Source organism: Micromys minutus (assembly GCF_963924665.1).
Source record: "Micromys minutus genome assembly, chromosome: X".
NCBI classification, from domain to species: domain Eukaryota; kingdom Metazoa; phylum Chordata; class Mammalia; order Rodentia; family Muridae; genus Micromys; species Micromys minutus.
The window spans coordinates 16,654,925-16,677,883 of record NC_137970.1 but is presented as its reverse complement, the minus strand read 5'-3'; the positions used below and the strand labels follow the sequence as shown (position 1 = coordinate 16,677,883).

The 22,959-nt window shown below is 40.2% G+C and overlaps 1 protein-coding gene across 1 annotated transcript; it reads left to right on the top strand.

Annotated features, from left to right (window-relative positions):
• Window positions 1–3,829: 3,829 nt before the first annotated feature.
• On the top strand, window positions 3,830–4,540 carry LOC308414380 (spindlin-2B-like; the record flags this gene model as incomplete). The annotated part of the gene is made up of 1 exon (XM_080909609.1): window positions 3,830–4,540. The coding sequence occupies one exon, from the start codon at window positions 3,830–3,832 to the stop codon at window positions 4,538–4,540; it is 711 nt and encodes a 236-aa protein (XP_080765735.1).
• Window positions 4,541–22,959: the final 18,419 nt, after the last annotated feature.

The window sequence follows — 22,959 nt, the reverse complement described above, 5'->3', positions numbered from 1 at the left end:
CACCTGTGGGTGGAGCCATCGTGGGGGGGGGGTTGGGGGGTTATCCTCATGCCAACAGGCACTATTTGAAAGGAGGTGTGGTCTTGCTGGAGGAAGTGTTTCTCTGGGGATGGGCTTTGAGGTTTCAAAAGCCCAAGCCTGCCCCAGTGCCTCTCTCTTCCTGCAGCCTTTGGATCCAGATGTATGTTATGCTGGTGTGCCACCAGGCTTTCTTTCATGGGGATAATTGCCTAAAACTCTGAAACTGTAAACAAGCCCCAATTGGATTTTTTCTTTTAAAAGGGTTATTATGATTACTGTGTTTCTTCACACCAATAGAACATTGACTGAAAAAGAAGTTTGTACCAGGTCTGGGCATGGCCAGGTTGATTATGGGTATAATGGGTGGACTTTGGAACTTTGGATTAGACAACAGTTGAATGTTTTTTTCAGGATTCAACTGGCCATACTTGTATGAGTAGGAAGATGATTTGACTGTGGGGACACAGCTTGTCTTAGTTAGGGTCTCCATTGCTGTAAAGAGACACCATAACCAAGGCAACTATTATAAAGGACAACATTTAATTGAGGCTGGCTTACAAGTTCTGAGGTTCAGTCCATTATCATCAATGTGAGACACAGCAGCATCCAGGCAGGCATGGAATTGGAGGAGCTAAGAGTTCTACATCTTGGCCAGAAGACAGCCAGAAGACTGACTTCCAGGCAGCTAGGAGGGGTGTCTCAAAACCCACTACTACAATGACACACTTTCTTCAGCAAGGCTATATGTATTCCAACAATGCTATACCTACTAACAGTCCCAAAAAACACTTTCCAGATTTCACCTCAGTAATGCTGGTCTCTTCTTAATCACCACTAATTACTTAGCTCCAGCTGACCAGCATCCATTATTCCATTACTCTAACTATAAAAGTTCCTTGTCTTTAACACTCTCAACAATGTTAAAAGTCCAAAGGTCAAGTCTCTTCTGAGATTCATCTAATCCCTTAGTTCCCTATAAAATCAAAATAAAAAACAGATCATATACTTCCAATGTCACAGGATATACATTACCATTTCATAATGCCATATCGAGGAAACACTGGACCAAAGCAAAATCAAAAACCAGCTGGGCAAGTTCCATGTCTTATCTCCATGTCTGATGTAAAAGTGCTCTTTTTATCTCCAACTGCTTTCATCTTTGTTGACTGCAATAAACTTTTTTGTCATGGGCTGGGTTCACTCACTGTTAGCAGATTTCCTCAGCAGGTATCCCATGGTTCTGACATCTTGAACATTTTGGGGTCTCCAAGGCAACTTCAACTTTATACCTTCTTGTTTCAATGTCTGGGATCCACACATGATCTTCTGGGATCCTCCAAAAAGCTGGCTTCAAGTTTTCAGCTCTGCCCTCTGTACCATTCTTTAAGTTCAGATTGATCCACTCTACTGCCATTGCTGACCTTGGTGATCAACCCATGGTACTGGCATCTACAATAGACTGGGCTTTTCCCCTGCTACTAGGCTTCACAAATAGCCTCTCATAGGTTCACTTCTTGTGGAGAAATATTTTTTCTTAGATGCAAGGAAATTCGTGATAAGATTTTACAATGAAATTCCCAGTCTATATGAATGAGAAAGGATTTATTTGGCAAACTTGTAGACAGCTCTATATTTTCACTGTATTTTTGGTATTCTTCAATGAAGTACTCCCCCCCCCTCAGTTGTGGTTTGTTTCCTTTAAAACCCCTATCTCCCAGCCACTCGGGGTCAGACTCTACTACTCCTGCGTGGGATAAGAATCTTGACCTCAGTGCACTGGTCAATTAAAAAACTTCATGTAATTGCAGCAAGGATCATCTCTTGTGAGTTCTTGGGGGGTCGTGTTATCCCAAGACTTGACTGAAGACTCTGCCCTCTGTGGTGGTCTTTCAAGAACATTTGCTTTAATTACCTTTATGAAGACCCTACCTCCATAAAACAAACAAACAAACAAAACAAAACAAACAAACCACATTCGTAGGGGCTAAGTGCTGAGATATCAAAATATGACTTTATGGGGAAATTATTCAGTCCATAATGCTGAGAGTCTAGATTAAGTAATACTTAAGTAATACCTATTCCTTATGCTAAACATATCGACCAATAAATATTCCATTCATTGGAAAAAACCTCCTTAATTGTTTTTACTTATATTTCATAGAAAACATCCTCATACAACCTCTAATTTTTTTTCAGAATACAGGGTATGTACTACAAAATATATATAAACAGACAGCACAGAAATATGAACCTCACACACATGAATATTGAGAGAAATTAACACAATTGTTTAAAAATTGAAATAACAATAAAAGGGGCTGGAAAGATGGCTCAGTGGTTAAGAGCACTGACTGCTCTTCCAGAGGACCTGAGTTCAATTCCCAGCAACCATCTATAATGAGATCTGGCACCCTCTTCTGGTATGTCTAAAGAAAGAAACAGTGTACTCATATACATGAAAAAAAAATAAATGAATAAATAAATAAACAAATAAATAAAATCTAAAAGAAAAAGAACTGACAATGCCAATGATTTAAAGGTAAAACAAGGCAGAATATCTTTACAAACAGGTACTCAAATCTATAATATGCATACATAAAGTTTTAAAAAATCATGTGACCGGTGTATTCATCAGTATGTTATACAAACAATTATTCCTGTGCCCAATGTAAGTAAAATGAACCGTACATTTGGGATATATAAAAGTATCATTGATATATGTACATTATAAATGTTAATATTATCAAACAAAAATCATTACTAGAGTATATTAGCTGTGCGTTTATATAAAGGTACACATACTGTGTATGTAAAATGATGTATTACTAACATTTATGGCCAAAATTTGTGACCTTTGTGATTATATGTAAATTTGACCAGGTAAGCGAGCCCACCAGCAGCACCAGGACACCAGCAAGGGTCACTTCTCCTGTCCCTTCACTCACTCAGACAACTGTTGCTGGAGGCAGGCAGATCCTCCCTTCTCAGCTGTGGTGAGCTCTCCTTAGATTGGACTCCTTTGCCTCTGGCTAGGCAGAGGTGTCAGGAGCCCCCTCCAGCAGCCACTCTCCTGCGCAGCAGGACTCCAGACAGTCCAAGCTAAGAGGTGGGCTTCCTAGAGCAGAGGTGGGGGATGGGACAGAGCCCAGCAGGAGAAATGGTAGGAGTAGACGCGGGATCCCAGGGGAAGGCAGGGTCAGGGGTGGAGGAGTCTGCAGCCAGAGCCAGGAACTGGGAGTTGTCCTAAGGAACCAGACTTAGGTTTGGGAAAGAGCACAGTGGAGCCCAGTGGTAGGTCCCAGGAGGAGGTCAGAGAAAGCAGTAGAGACTGTGAGCAGCAGATGGGAAATTGAGAGGCAGACAGGGAAACTCAGGACACTGAGGTAGAGGGAGAAGAGGCCCTTTACTGCTCTTCCTGACTTTCAAACAGATTTGCAACCTTACCATGGGGGCGGGGCACCGGCAGCAGGGCAGGGATTCCTTAATTCCCATGCTGGGGGATTCCTAATTCTAGTGGGCATGGGCCACACCGCCCCCACTGCCACTTGCTAGTACTTCCTTCCCAGGGGCGCCAGGCAACCCCAGAGACAGCACTGCACAGCTTGTGCCCAGCCAGGTTTCCTGCTGTTCCTCTGGCTTCTGTTAGGGACCAGCAAAAAGCACAGAGGCACTCACTGGGAGAAGCTCACCATTTACCCCCCCCCTCCCCGAATTAACTGTCTCTTCCCCCTTTCACTCTGCAGCCTTGGAGTCCTCCAGGACCCAGGAAGCAGTGGGGCAGCACACCTGCAGAGCTGCAGGACAGGACATGGAAAGTTCAAAGCTGACCAAGAAAAGAGCTGGTCAGAAGAGGCAGAGGAACAGATCTCCATCCCCGCCCGGAAGGAACATCGTGGGCTGCAGAATTTCTCACGGGTGGAAGGAAGGAGATGAGCCGATCACACACTGGAAAGGAACTGTGCTGGATCAGGTGCCTATCAACCCCTCCCTGTACCTGGTGAAATATGACGGAATTGACTGTGTCTATGGACTGGAACTTCACAGAGATGAGAGGATACTGTCCCTAAAAGTTCTTTCTGGCAGGGTGGCATCGTCCCCGGTTACCGATCCCAGCCTTGCTGGTGCCATAATTGGGAAAGCAGTGGAACACATGTTTGAGGGTGAGCATGGCTCTAAGGATGAATGGAGGGGGATGGTCCTGGGCCAAGCGCCTATCTTAGATGCCAGCTTTTATATTACTTATGAGAAAGATCCTGTCCTGTACATGTATCAGCTTCTGGATGACTATAAAGCCGGTGACCTCCGTGTCATGGCAGATTCCAGTGACCCCCCTCCTTTAGACATGGACCTGGAGCTTGTTGATGGTCTGATAGGCAAACATGTGGAATACACCAAGGATGATGGCTCCAAGAGACTTGGCCTGGTCATTCACCAGGTGGAAGCCAAGCCCACTGTGTACTTCATCAAGTTTGACGATGATTTCCATATCTATGTCTATGACTTGGTGAAACAGTTCTAACCATTTGTCACAGTATTGCCACAGCTGCAGAAAAAAAAAAAAAATCTGTAATTTCTTTGGAAATAAAGTTGAAGTTGTATTTTCTAGGCGTGCTGGTATTGAGTGTGTCTGGGGCTCAGGGCAGGCATAGCAGTTGTCCTGACAACTTCTGTATGTATGGCATGCTGTGGGAAGCAGTGTGCTGGGTGTGTTTGGGTGGAGCAGGGAAGGATGGAACAGCTGTCAATTCCGCCCGTGAGAAGTGATCTAGGATCATCAGCAGTCATCTAAAAATGGAATGAGACTTAGCTTGTCTGGTATTGGGGGGAGGAGGAGAAGGAACTGGAGATGGGTTGTGGAGGAGGGGACAGGAGGAGGTGACTGCCTAGAGTGAGGTGGAGGGAAGCCAAAGCAAGAGAGGGAGAGACAGGCTCCCTGGAAGAGGGACAGTGAATGAAGGAAGAATATGGACTGGGAAGGGAGGGTTGGAAACAGAGAGAAGCCTGGTGGCACCTTTCAGGCTTTCAGGAAAACTAAGGAATTCAAGAAAGATACACACAGCAGTGTAAAAGAGGTACGCAGCAAGAGCAGGCAGGGTCTGCATTTCAGAGAGGACCCTGAGGAGAGGCTGCAGGACCTGAGAGTCCAGGAGTACCCATGCATACATAGGTGGAGATCTCAGAGGAGGTACTCCTGGGAGGAGCAAGTTCAAGGAGAAAGGCTGCCTCTGGGTCAGTGGAGAAGTAAGGAAGTATGGTGGATAGGACTGAGGGATTAAGGGGGTGACAGGAAGGCCCAGTAAAAAGTTGGTCTTCTGATGGCATCTGTGTGCATTGGAAGGTCAGTGAAGGACATTTCAACAGAGACTACTTGGACACTTTCAACACAAGTTAACATTGTATCTCTTTTTTCAGAGTCTGGCAAAGCCAGCAGCCTGAACAAAGTAGGAAGAGTTCATGGCTAGCTCTGGGCAAAGGGCAAGTATTTTCTCTGAAAGATGGACCCTTGGTGGATCCAGGAATAGCAGTCTTGTCGCTGTCCTTCCTCTGTTGGAATTGTCCTTGTGGTATGGGAGGGGCAGAGGGCATCTGATGATCAACCTTGCCTCCTGTCTCTATGATATAGAGGGGACTTGCCTGTCCATGTTCTGCCACAGCTGCCTGAAGCCACAGGGGACTCCATTCCTTGCCCAGGGAATGGGAAGCTGTCCTTCCTTAGGCAGCCCTTTCTGGTTAGACTTCCCACAAAGCCTGTTCTGATACCGTCTAGGTACCTCTTCCTCAAACAGGTTTTCCTTTGCTTCTTAAACTTGTCACTAACCCTGAAGAAAATGTGGGCACCTCTCTTGAGTCGTGTTGCAGGCAAACACATGAAGGGACATTTCAGGGAAGCAGACACAGGTGAAAGGATGTTCTGCTAAAGCAAGGACGTGAAAGTGCACGTGTTGAGGGATTCTTGGCCAATGACATGTGAGTGTTGGTCTGTCTTCCATTGTGTAGTAGAGCTCCATTTACTGGGACTCCATGTGGGGAAACTCACTGGAGAACAGGTGGTATGCTTTGGCTTCTTACCACTTCTGAGCACTCGTGCTGATTGGCAGAGTGATGTCAGCTGAGACCCACTCACGTGTGAGGCAGAACAGGTGCTGTGGCAAGACCCATGGAGGACAGGTGATGTTTGGGGGGAACATGAAAAAGACTGGATGGACAGGGAAGGAGGCTGAGCTTGTCCTGCTTGTGTAGCTAAACATCTCTTGGTGTCTTTGCTGATCTTTGCTTTCTTGATAGAGTCACAGTGGGGGAACTTTTCTTGGTCTTCTCTTGGCTCTGGTTGATCCTGCTGACTTATGCTGAGGTCTGGCTGTCTCTGTTAGTTAGTGTTAACTTCTCTGGTTCATGTTTATTAGCTCGACGCTGTAGAACTGGAATGCTGGTGTATCCATGAAGTGTTGGGATTAGATCGAGGTACAGCTGCTGACCTGTGAATTGAACTGCCAATTTCCAGACAACACAGATGGGAGCTACTCCCAAGAACCTTTCTAAACTGGTCTGTTTCCCCTGTATCCGTTCTTTTGTATTACCTCTGGTGCATGGTGGGCTAAAAGAAGTTATATCTCTCTTTTTGGGAAAGGTACTAGAACTACCAAGGGGGCTAGGGCTGTGAACTGTGACTTTGCCCTAATTAATTTGACTAATTCCTTGGCTGTATACTGCCACTTGGAAAGGTTTCCTTCCCGGGAAGAAGTCTTGGCAATGCCAGGAAAGTGTCTCAGAGCTTTGCCATGTATATTCATGTGGAGTACAGGACATTGGCCTCTGTCCTCATCCTTTCTTTGTTGTCCTGTTTCATGCTTCCATAGTCCCTCAGAGAACTCTGAGTGTGTTTCTGTTTCCTCCTTTAGCCAACTTTGTTATTGTCTCCCAAAGATAGAGTGTTTCTTGTTTCTGCTGCCGAGTTCTTCCCACAGACAGAAATTCAAGAAGCAAGGGTCTCCCAGACATTGAAAGAAGGTGTAAAATCTCGTTGATGCTCACTGCCTACCAAGCATTGACTCTACAGGTTCATTGCATCAAGGATGACACAAGAACAGCACACCTCACCAGGGAACTGTAGTTTTATTTCCTACATCGTGTGGTTGTGCTCATATAACACCAGCAGCTCCCTTCTTCAATGACCCATTTCTGCTAGCTTGGGTTTCTTGTTTGTTTTTGTTTGCTTGGTTTTTGGCATTAGTTTCTTCTTCTAGTGTTCAGCATCCAATTTACCTTTTTTAACTTTCATATTATTTATATCTTTCAATTATTCACTTTATCACATGCTCCCTGTCCCCCCCCTTCATCATCCCTTCCTACATTTTCCCTTGCCCCTTCTCCTCTGAGTAGTTGGGAGGCCCTTCCATATGCTCCTACATTTGCACTTAAGGTCTGTGAGATACTAGGTGCATCCTTTCCTACTGAAGTCAAACAGGGCAGCCCAGCTTTTAAAAAAAAAAAAAAAAAAAAAAAAAAAAAAAAAAAAAAAAAACATATCCCATGCACAGGCAACACCTTTTGGGATAGATTCAGATCCAGTTGTTTGGAACCTACATAAAGACTAAGCTGTACATCTGTTACATATGTGCAGTGTGTCCTAGGTCCAGCCTGTGTATGTTTTTGATTGTTGGTTTAGACTCTAAGAGCCCCAAGAATCAAGGTAAGTTGACTTTGTTTGGAGTCCTAGGAAGTTCTTATCCCCTTGTTGGGGGCATTGTTCCTCCTATTCTTCCATAAGAGTCCCCAAGCTTCATTCACTGTTTGGCTGTGGTTGTCTGTATCTGTCTGAGACGGCTGCTGGATGGAGCCTCTCAGAGGACAATATGCTCCTGTCATGTGTGTTCTTTTGGGATTGGGTTACCTCACTCGTGGTGCTATTCTCAAGTTCCAGTTCCATCTATTTGTCTTTGCTTTTAATAGCTGAATAATATTTTATTGTGTAGATGTACTACATTTTTTTTGTCCATTCGTCAGTTGAAGGACATCTAGGTTTTTAGTTTCAAAAGGTTCCATTTATCAATAGATGTTCTTAGAGCCTGAACCATTGGTATTCTCTTCAGAAAATTTTCTCCTGTAAAGATGCATTCAAAGGCATTTCCCACTTTCTGTTCTATCAGATTTAAAACAACCTGTTTTATGTTGAGGTCCTTGATCCACTTGAACTTGAGATTTGTGCAGGGTTATAAATATAGATCTATTTTCATTCTTCTACATGTAGAATCCAGTAAGACCAGGACTATTTTTTTTAAATCTTCATTCATTTTTCCATTGTATGGTTTAGGCTTATTTATTAAAAATCAATTGTCCATAGGTGTGTGCGTTTATTTCTGGGTCTTCAATTCTATTCCATTGATTAACCTATTCATTTCTGTACCAGTACAGTGCAGGGTTTTGTTGTTCTTTTTTGTTTGTCTGTTTGTTTGCTTGTTTGTTTATTTTTAAGTATTGCTCTGTAGTACAGCTCAGGTTTAGGGATGGGAATTCTTCCCTAAGTTCTTTTATTGTTGAGAACTGATTTTTCCTATCCTGGATTTTTTGTTTTTATGTATGAAATAGAGAGTTGCTCTTTCCATGTCTATGAAGAATGGAGTTGGAACTTTGATGGGGATTGCATTGAATCTGTAAACTGCTTTTGGTAAGATGAAATTTTCACTATGTTAATTTTCACTATGTCACTACCAGTCCATGAGCATGGAAGCTTTTTCCATCATCTGAGGTCTTCTTTAATTTTTTTTCAGGTATTTGAAGTTCTTGTCTTATAGATCTTTCACTTGCTTGATAAGGGTTACATCAAGATATTATATACTATTTGTAGCTATTGTGAAGAGTGTTATTTCCCTAATTTTCTTTCTCAGCCTGTTTATCATAAAGGGAGGCTAGTGATTCATTTGAATAAATTTTATATCCTGCTATTTTGTTGATGTTATCAGCTGTTGGAGTTGTTTGGTGGAATTTTGGGGGTTGCTTATGTATATTGTCATATCATCTGCAAATAGTGATACTTCGACTTCTTTTCCAGTTTGTATCCCATTGATCTTTTTTTATTGTCTAATTGTTCTAGCTAGAAATTTGAGTACTATATTGAATAGGTAAGAAAAGAGTGGGCAACTTTGTCCCTGATTTTAGTGGGATGGTTTCTAGTTTCTCTCCATTTAATTTGATGTTGCTGTTGCTCTGCGGTGTGATGCTTTTATTATGTTTAGATGTATGCCTTGAATTCCTGATCATTCCAAGGCTTTTATCATGAAGTTCTGTTTATTTTATTGAAGGTTGTTTCAGCATCAAATGAGATCATGTGGTTTTTCTCCTTTAGTTTGTTTATATAGTGCATTATGTTGATGTATTTGCATATATTGAACCATCCCTGCATCCTTGGGATAAAGCCTACTTGATCGTGGTGAATGAAGATTTGATGTGTTCTTGGATTCAGTTTGTCAGAATTTTATCGAGTATTTTTGCATCAATTTCCATAAGAAAGATTGATCTGAAGTTCTCTTTCTTTGTTGGGTGTTTGTATGGTTTAGGTATCAGAGTAATTGTGGCTTCATAGTACAAATTGGGTAGTGCACCTTCTGTTTCTATTTTGTGGACTAGTTTGAAGAGTATTGGTATTAGGTCTTCTTTGAAAGTCTGGTAGAATTCTGCACTAAAACTGTCTGGCCCTGGTCTCTTTTGGTTGGGAGATTTTTGATAACTGTTTTTATTTCCTTAGGGGTTATATGACTATTTAAATAGATTATCTGATCTTGAGTTAACTTTAGTCCATGGTATCTGTCTAGAAAGTCATCCATTTCATCTAGATTTTCCAGTTTTGTAGAGTTAACGACTTTTGTAGTTTAGACTGTTTATCCTTTGAGTACAGGAAAGCTACTGATTTGTTTGAATTAATTTTATATCCAGCCACTTTGCTGAAGTTGTTTATCAGCTTTAGGAGTTCTCTGGTGAATTTTTTTGGGGTCACTAAAGTACCCTATCATATCACCTGCAAATAATGATATTTTGACTCCTTCTCTCCAATTTGTATCCATTTGACCTCCTTTTGTTCTTTATTTGCTCTAGCTAGGATTTCAAGTACTATATTGAATAGAAAGGGAGACCATGGGCAGCCATATCTAGTCCCTGCTTTTAGTGGGATTGCTTCAAGTTTCTCTCTGAAACAGTTAAAATTTTAAGCTAACCCCACTAACCCTACCTTGAGGACAAGTATGTCTCAAGGCTGAGAACAAAAACCTCATACCACCTGGTCTCGATAAGGTCTGGCTCTGCAGTCCTGAGAAAAACTAGTATGAAGGTCAGTGTGCCCCAAAAATGGTGACCTGGAGTTGAATTATATCCAAAAGCAGTGTGCCAATTTGAATAAACCAATGAAATTGCTATGCGCTTGTTGCTAACTGCTTATATAATTTTCCCTATAAATATGTTCCCCTAAACTGAGTTAGAGGTCGACTCCTCTATCTCCTGCATGAGATATGTGTTGTCTCCAGAGCTCTGGCCTCTGCCCCGACCCCCAATAAACCTCCTGCCTGATTGCAGCAAGATTGGATCCCTGTGAGCTCTTGGGTTCATGTTCTCCCGGTACTAGAGTAAGGGACTTCCCCAATTCGGGGGTCTTTCATCTCCATTTAGATTGATGTTGGCTACTGGTTTTCTGTATATTCCTTTTTCTATGTTCAGGTATGGGTTGTGAATTTCTCATCATTCCAAGACTTTTAACATGAAAGGATGTTGAATTTTGGCAAATGCTTTTTCAGCATCTAATGAAATAATCATGTTTTTTTCTCTTTGAGTTTGTTTATGCAGTGGATTAAATTGATGGATTTCAGTATATAAAACCATCCCTGCACACCTGTGATGAAGCCAACTTGATCATTGTGCTGGCTGGTTTTGTATGTCAACTTGACACAAGCTGGAGTTAATCACAGAGAAATGTTGAGGAAATGACTCCATGAGATCCAGTTGTAAGGTATTTTTTCAACTATTGATCAAGAGTAGAGGGAAGAGCCCATTGTGGGTGGTGCCATCCTTGGGCTGGTAGACCTGGGTTCTGTAAGAAGGCAAGCTGAGCAAGCCAATTAGTAACATCACCCCATGGTCTCTGCATCAGCTCTTGCTTCCTGAACTGTTTGAGTTCCAGTCCTGACTTCTTTTGGTAATAAACATCATGTAGAAGTGCAAGCTGAATAAACCCTTTTCTCCCCAACTTACTCTTTGGTCATGATGTTTTGTGCAGGAATAGAAACCCCAAATGAGACAAATTGGTACCAGCATAGTGGGGTATTCCTGTGACAAGCTGACCATGTTTTGGGGAGGACTGTGGAAAGACTTTGGAACTTTGAGATAGAAGAGTCATTGGGATATTAAGAGCTCTGTGAGCTTGGAATATAATGTTAAGAACAGTGCAGAAGATGGAGGCCTGACTTGTGAAATTTCAGAGGAACAATTAAAGACACTTATTAGGGCTGTTGCTATTTTGATTGTGAAGATTCTGTGGTTTTGGTTACCCAGGGCTGAATAATCAGCTATGATTAACAAGATACCAGAACTACTAAATTGAAAGCTTTACATTACTGGGACTATTGATGCCGGTCAGCTGGAGTTCAGAAATTAGTGATGATTAAGAAGAGACCAGCATTATTGAGGTGAAATCTTCTGGAAAGTAGTTTCTAAGAGCACTAAAAGGCTGTGTTTCAGAGATAGCCCAGATTGCTTTGGCTGGACTTGGAAATGCGTAAGAGTCACCCAGGTGGTACTGGCTTTGAAGGAATGAAGGGGTCTTGAGGAGTAGCTGAGGCTTGGCACTGTGAGAGGCATGGAAGGCCATTGCTAAAGGTGCAGCCTCAGTTTCAATTAATTCCCCAGGATTGAAGGGATCATGCAAAGAAGTTGAGGCTTGGCACCATGGAGGGAGCCTATTAAAGGCTATTGGGGAAGCCTAGTTGCAGGGAAAGACAGCAGTGTTTTCCTCCCCAAATTGCTTGTTGGTCATTATGTTTTGTACAGGAATAGAAACCCTGACTAAGACAATCATGTTAGGTGATCATTTTGATGTGTTCTTAGATTTGGTTGCAAGAATTTCATTGACTATTTTTGCATCAATATCCATAAGCAAGATTGGCATGAGGTTCTCTGCTTGGTTTGTGTGCATTTTGGTATTTGTATATCTGTGGTTTCATAGAATGAATTGGGTAGTGTACCTTCTGTTTCTATTTTATGGAATAATTTGAAGAATATTGGTATAAGGCCTTCTTTGAAAGTATGATAGAATTCTGTACTAAACCCATCTGGTCCTGAGCTTTCTATGGCTGGGGGACTTTTAATGACTTCTTCTGACCAAGCCTGCTCAGTCAGTGAACAGATTCTCCAGTGGTGGAGTACAAATCTACCCCAAAATCTTCCCACATGCTTTTATTTCTTTAGGGGTTATGGGACAGTTTAGATGGTTTATCTGATCTTGATTTAACTTTGTTACCTGGTATCTGTCTAGGAATTCATCCATTTCATTCAGATATTCCCATTCTATTGAGTATAGGCTTTTGTAGTAGGATCTGATGATTTCTTCAATTTCCTCAGTTACAGTTATTATGTCTTCCTTTTCATTTTTGAGTTTGTTAACTTAGAAAATGTCTTTCTGCCCTGTGGTTAGTCTGGCTAAGGGTTTTCCTATTTTGTTGATTTTCTCAAAGAATCAGCTCTTGGCTTTGTTGATTTTTTGTATAGTTCTTTTTGTTTCTACTTGCTTGATTTCAGCCCTGAGTTTGATTATTTCCTGATTATTTCCTGCTTTCTTCTCCTCTTGTGAGTATTTGCTTCCTTTTGTTCTAGAGCTTTCAGGTGTTCTATCAAGCTGTTAGTGTATGCTCTCTCCAGTTTCTTCTGGAGGTACTCAGAGCTGTGAGTTTTCCTCTTAGCATTGCTTTCACTATTTTCCATAATTTTTGGTAGGTTTTCATTAAATTCTAAAAAGTCTTTTACTTCTTTCTTTATTCCTTGATGAAGTTATCATTGAGAGAGTGTTATTCAGCTTCCGTGTGTATGTGGGCTTTCTGTCATTTTTGTTGTTATTGAAGACCAGCCTTAGTCCATAGTGATCTGATAGGTTGCATGGGATTATTTCAATATTCTTATATCTGTTGAGGCCTCTTTTGTGATCAACTAAATGGTCAGTTTTGGAGAAGGTACTGTGAGGTGCTGAGAAGAAGGTGTATTCTTTTTTTTTTTTCTTTTAGGATGAAATGTTCTATAGATGTCTGTTAAATCCATTTAGTTCATAACTTCTGTTAGTTTCACTGTTTCTATATTTTGTTTCCTATTTTATGATCTGTACTTTGATGAGAGTATGGTATTAAAGTCTCCTACTATTATTGTGTAGGGTACAATGTGTGCTTCAAGCTTTAGCAAAATTGTTTTTATTAATGTGGGTGCCCTTGATTTGGAGCATAGATGATCAAAATTGGGAGTTTATATTGGTAGATTTTTCCTTTAATGAGAATGAAGTGTCCTTCCTTATCTGTTTTAATAACTTTTGGTTGAAAGTCGATTTTATTTTATATTAGAATGACTTTTCTAGCTTGTTTCTTGGGACCATTTACTTGGAAAAAATAATTTCCAGCTTTTTACTCTGTGGTAGTGCCTGTCACTGAGGTGCATTTTCTGTATGCAACAAAATACTGGGTCCTGTTTTCATATACATTCTGTTAATCTATGTCTTTTTATTAGGGAATTGAGTACATTGATGTTAAGAGATATTAAGAAATAGTGTTTGTTGCTTCCTGTTATTTTTGTTGTTGGTGGTAGAATTATGTTTGTGTGCCTATCTTCTTTTGGTTTGTTGAAAGAAGATTACTTTCTTGCTTTTCCTAGGGTGTAGTTTCCCTCCTTGTGGTAGAGTTTTCTATCTATTATCCTTGTAGAGCTGGATTTGTGTAAAAATATTGTGTAAATTTGGTTTTGTCCTGGAATATCTTGGTTTCTCCATCTATAGTAATTGAGAGTTTTGCTGGATATAGTAACCTGGACTGGCATTTGTGTTCTCTTAGGATCTGTATGATATCTACCCAGAATCTTTTAACTTATATTGTCTCTGTTGAGATGTCTTGTGTGATCCTGATAGGTCTGCCTTTATTTGTTACTTGACCTTTAACCTTTAGTGTTTTTAATATTCTTTCTTTGTTTTGTGCATTTGGTGTTTTCACTACTATATAATGGGAGGCATTTCTTTTTTGGTCCAATCTATTTGGAGTTTTGTAGGCTTCTTGTATGTTTATGGGCATATCTTTCTTTAGGTTAGGGAAGTTTTCTTCCATAATTTTGTTGAAGATATTTATTGGAGCTTTAAGTTGGGAATCTTTGTTCTCTTCTATACCTATTAACTTCAAGTTTGATCTTGTCATTGTGTCCTGTTTTGGGTTAGAAGTTTTTTTGCATTTTGCATTTTCTTTGACTTTTGTATCAGTGTTTTCTATGGTATCTTCAGCCACTGAGATTCTCTTGTCTATCTCTTATATTCTGTTGATGATGTTTGTGTTTATGACTCCTGTTCTCTTTCCTAGGTTTTCTATCTCCAGGGTTGTCTTCCTTTGTGATTTCTTTATTGTTTATATTTCAATTTTTAGATCCTGGATGGTTTTGTTCAATTTGTTCAATTTCTTCACCTGTTTGCTTGTGTTTTCCTGTAATTCCTTAAGGAATTTTTTTGTGTGTTTTCTATTTATGGGCTTCTACCTGTTTACACCTGTTCTCCTGCATTTCTTTAAGTGAGTTATTTATATTTTTCCTAAAGTCCTCTATAATCATAATCCTCATCAAGAGATGTGATTTTAAATCAGAATCTTGCTTTTCTGATGTGATGGTGTATCTAGGAGTTGCTGTGGGGGTGACCTGGGTTCTGATGATGCCAAGTAGCCTTGTTTTTTTTTTTTTTTTTTGCTAATGTTTGTGTACTTGCCTCTCACTATATGGTTATCTCTGATGTTAGCTGGTCTTGCTGTCTCTGACTGTGGCTTGTCCCTCCTATAAGCGTGTATCAGCATTCCTGGAAGGCCAGCTCTTTCCAGGCCAAATTTGGGTATGGGGAACTATGGCACAGGGTCAGCTCCAGGCACAGATGGAAACTGGAAGGATATTGTCCCAGGCTGTTCCTTGGTCCCTGTATCCTGAGGGCTCCAGTTCGGTCCCTCAGAACAGAAGTGGTAGTGTCATCTGTGCTCTCAGGTGTGTCAGCATTCCTGGGAGATCAGCTTTCTCCCGGAGGTATTTGGGTACAAAGAACTATGGCACAGGTTTAGCTCCAGGCTCAGGTAGAAACAGGATCTCATGAATCTTTTAAATTGTGATAGTTTTATAAACCTTTCTCCTTCTAGAATGGAATATTTTAACCTGATATAATATCTAAGAAAACCTTCTAACAGTGTTCAGAGTCCATGATTCCTCAAGAAGCAGATAAACCCTGTATCTGGCACAAAATTCTGCCTTAGTTAGTGTTTTACTACTGTGAACAGACACTATGACTAAGACAACTCACATAAGGACAACATTTAATTGGGTCTGGATTACAGTTTCAGACGTTCTGTACATCCTCATTGAGGCAGGAGCATGAATAAAGACTTTTTATTGATTATATACTGTGTCTGAGTGGTCATCTCTGATGAGCTACCCATACCATCAGGAGAATTTATAATTCAGTGATCATTCATGAAGTCACACATTAACAAGTAACCTATGTATGTTTACTGGCTGCCTTCACCTTGTCTTATGTATTATCTTTAGTATCCTTGTGTCTTATACTTTTTAAAGATAGATGTACTTTAAATTTTCTCAAGTAGAATTTTTATAACTTGTCACTAGTTATAACATGTGATGAAGATAAAATATATTGATATTATTGAGTATTTAGCGATATATTTTCTTACATTAAGCAAAATTTAAATGTTATACTTACTAAAATAACATCTAGGAAGTTAATTTTATCACTAAGTACATTTATGTATGAAATTCCAAATAATAAATTTAAAATTATCTAAAGTAAATAATAATTGTTAAATTTCTATTGTATACTTTTATAAATTGATAATTTGTATATAAAATTTTATGCTATAATTTACATAGATAAATAATTTCCAGTAAAGCCATATTTTAAGTGTATTGTTAGATAACAACCCTTTAATTTTTAACTTACATATTATATTTATTCTAGATAAAGTTGACTATTTTATAAATTAACCATAAACACATATATAGATACATGTATTAAAGAGATACCGAACTTCTTGGCATATACCCCAGAGATGCTCCAACATATAACAAGGACACATGCACCACAATGTTCATAGCAGCCTTATTTATAATAGCCACAAGCTGGAAAGAACCCAGATGTCCTTCAGTAGATGAATGGATACAAAAATTATGGTATATTTACACAATGGAGTACTACTCATCTATTAGAAGCAATGACTTTATGAAATTCCTAGGAAAACAGATGCATCTAGAGAATATCATCCTGAGTGAGATAACCCAGTCACAAAAGAACAGAGATAATATGCAGTCACTGATAATTGGATACTAACCCCAGAAAGCTCTGAACATCCCAGAAACAACTCACAGAATATATAAAGTTCAAGAAAAGAAAAAAAAAGAAGAGAAAAGAAAAAAACCATTATGCTTAATCCTTACACACAAAGGAAACTTTGACTAATTCAAGGTTACATCCTGTTTTACATGTACTTTATGCTCATTGTAGCAAGTAAGATCTTAATGCACACTATCAAACCTTAAAAAAAAAAACAAGCACTGACAAAAATGTATTTGTATATTTTTATGCAAAATTGCTTAAAATTTGTACATTTATCTTTTTTTAAAATAAAGTTGTTTAAAAAAAGGGCACTGACTGCTCTTTCCAGAGGTCCTGAGTTCAAATCCCAACAACCACATGGTGGCTCACAACCCTCTGTGATGGGATCCCTCTTCTAGTGTGTCTGAAGACAGTGACAGTGTACTTATATACATTAATAAATAAATTAATAAATCTTTGAAAAAAAGAATTGAAGATCCAGAAATGAACCCACACACCTATAGTCACTTGACCCTTGACAATGGAGCTAAAAGCATTCAGTGGAAAAAGGACAGCCTCTTCAAGAAATGGTGCTGGTTCATCTGGCACTCAGCATGCAGAAGAATGAAAACAGACCCATTCTTATCTCCTGGTACAAAGCTCAAGTCCAAGTGGATCAAAGAACTCCACATAAAACCAGGTACACTGAAGCTATTAGAATAGAAAGTGCAGAAGACCTTAGAACATATAGGCACAGGGGGAAATTTCCTGAATAGAACACCAATGGCTTCTGCTTTAAGATCAAGAATTGACAAATGGGACCTAATGAAATTGCAAAGCTTCTGAAAGGACAAGGACACTGTCAAAACAGTAACCAACAGATTGTGGAAAGATTTTTATCAATCCTACATGTGATAGAGGGCTAGTATTTAATATATAGAAAGAACTCAAAAAGTTAGACTCCAGAGAATCAAATAATCCTATTAAAAATGGGGTACTGAGCTACACAGAGACTTCTTCACTGAGGAATATCGAATGGCTGAGAAGTACCTAATGAAATGTTCAACATCCCTAGTCATCATGGAAATGCAAATCAAAACAACCCTAAAATTTCACCTCACACCAGTCAAAATGATTAAAATCAAAAACTCAGGTGACAGCAGATGTTGGAGAGGGTTTGTAGAAAGAGAAATTGTTGGTAGGTTTGTAAACTGGTACAACCACTCTGGAAATCAGTCTGGTGCTTCCTCAGAAAATTAGACATAGTACTACCTGAGGACCCAGTTATCCCACTCTTGGGCATATACCCAAAAGTAGCTCCAACATCTAACAAGGACACATGCTCAACGATATTCATAGCAGCCTTATTTATAATAGCCAGAAACTGGAAAGAACCCAGATGTCCTTTAACGGAAGAATGGATACAGAAATTGTGGTACATATACACAACGGAGTACTACTCAACTATTAAAAATGAGATCATGGGGCAAATGGATGGAACTTGAAGCTATCATCCTGAGTGATGTAACTCAGTCACAAAAGAACTCTCAGGGTATGCACTCACTTATAAGTGGATGCTATCCTCCCCTCCTCCCACAAAAAAAAGCTTAGAATACTCAAGAAACAATCCACAGAACTTACAAAGCTGAAAAAGAAGGAAGACCAGAATGTGGATGCCTCAGTCCTTCTTAGAAGGGAGAATGAGACAGGGGAGGGAATACAACATCAAATAGAAGATCAGGAATTAAAGGAAAGATCTACAGAGACTGCTTCACGTGGAGAATCACCCCATATGCAGCCACCAAACCCAAGCAATATTCCTGATGCCAAGAAGTGCTTACTGGCAGGAACAAGATATAGATGTCTCCACAGGGGCTCTCCCAGAGTCATATAGATACAAATGAAGATGCTTGCAGCTAAACATCAGACTGAACACAGGGACCCCAATGAAAGAGTAAGAGAAAGGACTGAAAGAGCTGAAAGGTTTGTAACCTCATGGGAAGAACAGCATCAACCAGCCAAGATACTGAGTTGAAGAGGGAGCACCTTCATAGAAGCAAGTTGAGGGGGAGGAGGGATAGGAGTGGAGGGTGAAAGGGTATAACATTTGAAATGTAAAAACAGAGACTATCCAACAAAATTGAACAAAAAGAGTAGACAGACATTTAGTTTCTGTCTGTCTTCTTGTTGAGCTTCCTATAGTTTCCTGTGTCTAAACACATCCTATCAGTCAGCTGGATATTTGGGCTGAATTCATACTCAACTCTTCCCTCTTTCCCTAGAACATCCCATACCTGTTACAATCCCAACTTTTTCCTTTGAAGAGCTGTAATTTTCTCTCATCCATATTTGGAATGAGAGTTTAAGGAAATAGTTATCAAAAACCACAATGTTGCAATTCTGAAAGACAAGAGCAGCTTGTCAAGTGGCTATTGTTTCTGGGCTTCAGACATTTTCCTTTGTCTGGTGGAGGTCAGCTGCTTCATGGTCATGTCACTAAGTACCATATCTGGATCACATGGAAATTTTTTTTATCTTTGTTGGAACTTATAAGGCAAAACATTAAAAATTGTAAATATTTTTATGGGGAAAAAGATATTCTATATGTTTTGTGATTCTAGAGAACCCTGACTAATACAATGATAATGGCCTGAACCTCTGAACCTAAGCCAGCTCCAATTAAATGTTGTCCTTTATAAGAGTTGCCTTGGTGATGGTGCCTGTTCACAATAATAAACCTCTAACTCAGAGAAGGACCACAAGCTGTTCTGAGGATTGGTGGAGTAACTACAGGATCTCTGGTTGATCTGTTTCTTACACTATGTCCCTTTCTATTTAAGGAGGGCTCACAGCTTGCTTTTTTGTCTAGAAAGATTTTAGATTTTTTTTTTTGTTATCTAGGTTAGAATTCAATTCAATGATCTAAATTCAGAAATAACTCTAAACCATCTATCTTTCTTGGCCATATTGTGTAATTTGTTCTGGATTATGGTTGAAAAAATGCTTTTTAAAATCTATTCAAATGGCATTGTTTGCCTATGCATTGCATCACTGTGTTGAGCCTTTGAGCATCACTTCCTTGCTGTTAGCGAATTCCTATCGAAATTTAGGTATTTTATCCTTCTTTTCATCTGCCTGTAAGAAAAAGAAATGGTTCTCCTCAGGGAAGCTGGATATTTATCAAAGGCTGCCCTTCCCTTGTAGCAATGCTGTAAGCTCAGAGTGGTGTGCTGAACTAGGGAAGGAATCAAAATGAGCATATTTCTTTTATAACCATAATTACAATGACAATAAAACTTGTTTCTTACCTATTTTTAGGATCTGAGGCATCTTATCACCATACTGTCAGACTTACACTTTTCATTAAGGATTTTTTTTTTTTTTTTTTTTTTTTTTGTAACTAAACATCATCCTTGGGAAACTGAACACAAGGTTGCTTTTTTTCTTGAACCTGTATTAAAAATAAATTTTCCCACATGCACAATATATCCTAATTATAGTTTCCTTTTCCTCTACTTTACCTACTTCCTATCTACTTTTCCTCTTACTAGGATCTACTACTCCCTTCCTGCTTCTTATTAAAAACCTAACAGGGAAATATACTATACTATACTATACTATACTATACTATACTATACTATACAACAAAAACTAACAGAATGGAGTTGGGCAAGACAAACAGAAAGAAAAGAATGCAAGAGAGCACAAGAATCCGAAATTCACTCATTTACACACTCAGGGGTCCAATAAAAATACTAAAATGAAATCAATATTACATACACAGAAGACCTGCTATAGACCTGTGTAGGTCTCATGCTGTCTCAGTCTCTGTGAGTTCATATGAGCTGTGCTCAGTTGATTCAGAGGAGCTTGTTCCCCTGGTGTGTTCCATTCTCTCTGGTTCTTACACAGTTTCTACTTCCTCTCCTAAAGGATTACAAACTCTGATGGGAGGGAATTGATGTTAACATCCTGTTTATCTCATTTACAGCTGTTTATTCCCATAAACACTAGCTTCAGGTGTGTTTAGTATTCAGATGTAATCAGTGTATTTAGAGTATTCCCATAAAAATTCTTAAGATAAAAAAAATCTGCCTTGGATATAAAAAAAAATCTTGGCCATATTATGCAATGTAGCATCTAAATATCAGTGAGTCAATGTATGTAAACAATGTATCTAAACATCAGTGTATCACTGTATATAAACAATATATTTCCTGTTGTTTCTTGTTTCTTTATGATTGCCAGGTAGCAAGGAGTCCTCAAAGACTTAAATCAGAATTTAGTTTACTTTTATGCACAAGATGAGGTTCTTACTACTTCAGAAATATAGGCTGAAAATAAGATGTGCTTCAAACTGTGACTACAACACATATTTTCTAAAGTATAGAAAGAGCAGAGGATTATAATTTAATGTTGGGGTGTTGCAAACGCAGCTTGGGCAGGCAACATGAAGAGATGCTAGATTGCATTTACTCTGCATAGCTGCTGTTAGGTGCTGGGCTCCAGCAAAGCTCAGGGTGTGGGAAAATACAGCCTAGGATGTGAGAGGCTGAAGCTGGGGTTCCCTGGCTCCCAGGAATCCAGTCACCACTGGAAAACTGCACAGGGGTGTCAGAAGCAGAGGGTACAGGGTCCCTGGGCCTGGAATGAGGACCCTGGGGCTGGGGGCTCCCAAACTCCTGGACACCTAGGTGCTGCTGGGAGTTGGGAACAGAGCTGGGGGGAAAGTGGGGAGCCTTAGACCAGGGAATGGGAACTCTGCCTTAACTTATTTGTGATTGTACTTAGTTTCGTGGGGACTGTCTAGGAGCACAGAGGAGCCTTCTGAAGGAGACTTAGGCTGCTGCTCTATAGGCAAAAGCCTTCTCCATGCTCCTCATTGTGGTTCTTGATGAAAGAGACAGCCCTTGGTTCCAAATTGTTTATCGTGGAAAATGGGTGGTAACTTTCTCAGGGTGGACAAGAGATTTAAATACCTTTTGCAGGAAGGAATGTCTGGGGAGGGATGCTTATTGGCTAAACCCTCAAGGCCTCTAGATATTTCATTAGTATGGAGAACTTTATTCTGGGCTATGTGACTGACTTGGGGAGTGTGGTCACATGTTTCAGGTCAGGTATGTAGTAGGGAGTAGGGAGAGACCTATTGTCTCAGGTGGGTGCCTAAGTGCTGGGGTCTTGGATCCACTCAGACTTACCAAGTTTCCTGGAATGGTCCACTCTCCTACAACAATGGAAGCTTATTATGGGTTGCTTCAGTTCCTAAATGTTTGTTTAGAAGCCAAAGCTTCTTCATGAACTTCCCATTCTAAGTCAATTTTTTAAAATATTTATTTATTTATTATATATAAGTACACTGTAGCTGTCTTCAGACACACCAGAAAAGGGCATCAGATCCCATTACATATGTTTGTGAACCTGTTGTTAAAAGATGATGTCCTGTTTTTCAGCACCAATGTTAGGAAAAGGATGAAGACGGGGAGGGGGGGCGAAATATGGCCCATGGAGATATGGTGAGGCCTGGAGGTTAGGGGATGCCTCTGGGGAAATCATGTTGGGAATCCCTTCCCCCTAAGGGACCAGCCACAAAATGATATAGTGTAGAATAGAGTTTATTTAGGTCATGGGGGAGTTAAGAGGGTATTAGAGGCAGAGAGAGAGAGAGAGAGAGAGAGACAGAGAGAGAGACACAGAGAGAGAGAGACAGAGAGAGAGAGAGACAGAGAGAGAGAGACAGAGAGAGAGACAGAGAGAGAGACAGAGAGAGAGAGAGAGACAGAGAGAGAGAGACAGAGAGAGAGAGACAGAGAGAGACAGAGAGAGAGACAGAGAGAGAGACAGAGAGAGAGACAGAGAGAGAGACAGAGAGAGATACAGAGAGAGAGACACACACAGAGAGAGAGAGAGAGAGACAGACAGACAGACAGACAGACAGAGAGAGGAATAGAGGAGTAGAGGAGTAGAGGAGTAGAGGCCGGCCATGAGCACATGGAGGGAGAAGGGGGGAGGGAAGGGAAAGAGAAGGGGTAAAGGAGGGGGAGAGCAAGAGAGAGAGAGCAAGAGAGAGCAAGAGAACAAGAGAGCAAGGAGGGGGCAAGCAGGCCCTTTTATAGTGTCAGATCACTGGAGCAGAGCATACCTGGCTATTGCCAGGTAACTGAGGGATGTGGTATACCTGGCTGTTGCTAGGTAACTGACGAGTGGGGTTTACAAAATCCCAATAGAGCCACCATGTGGTTGCTGGGAATTGAACTCAGGACCTCTGGAATAGCAGTCAGTGCTCTTAACCACTGAGCCATCTCTCCAGCCCTTAAATCAAAAAATTTAATTTACCAAAATTATTTTAAAATTTCAAAAGAATC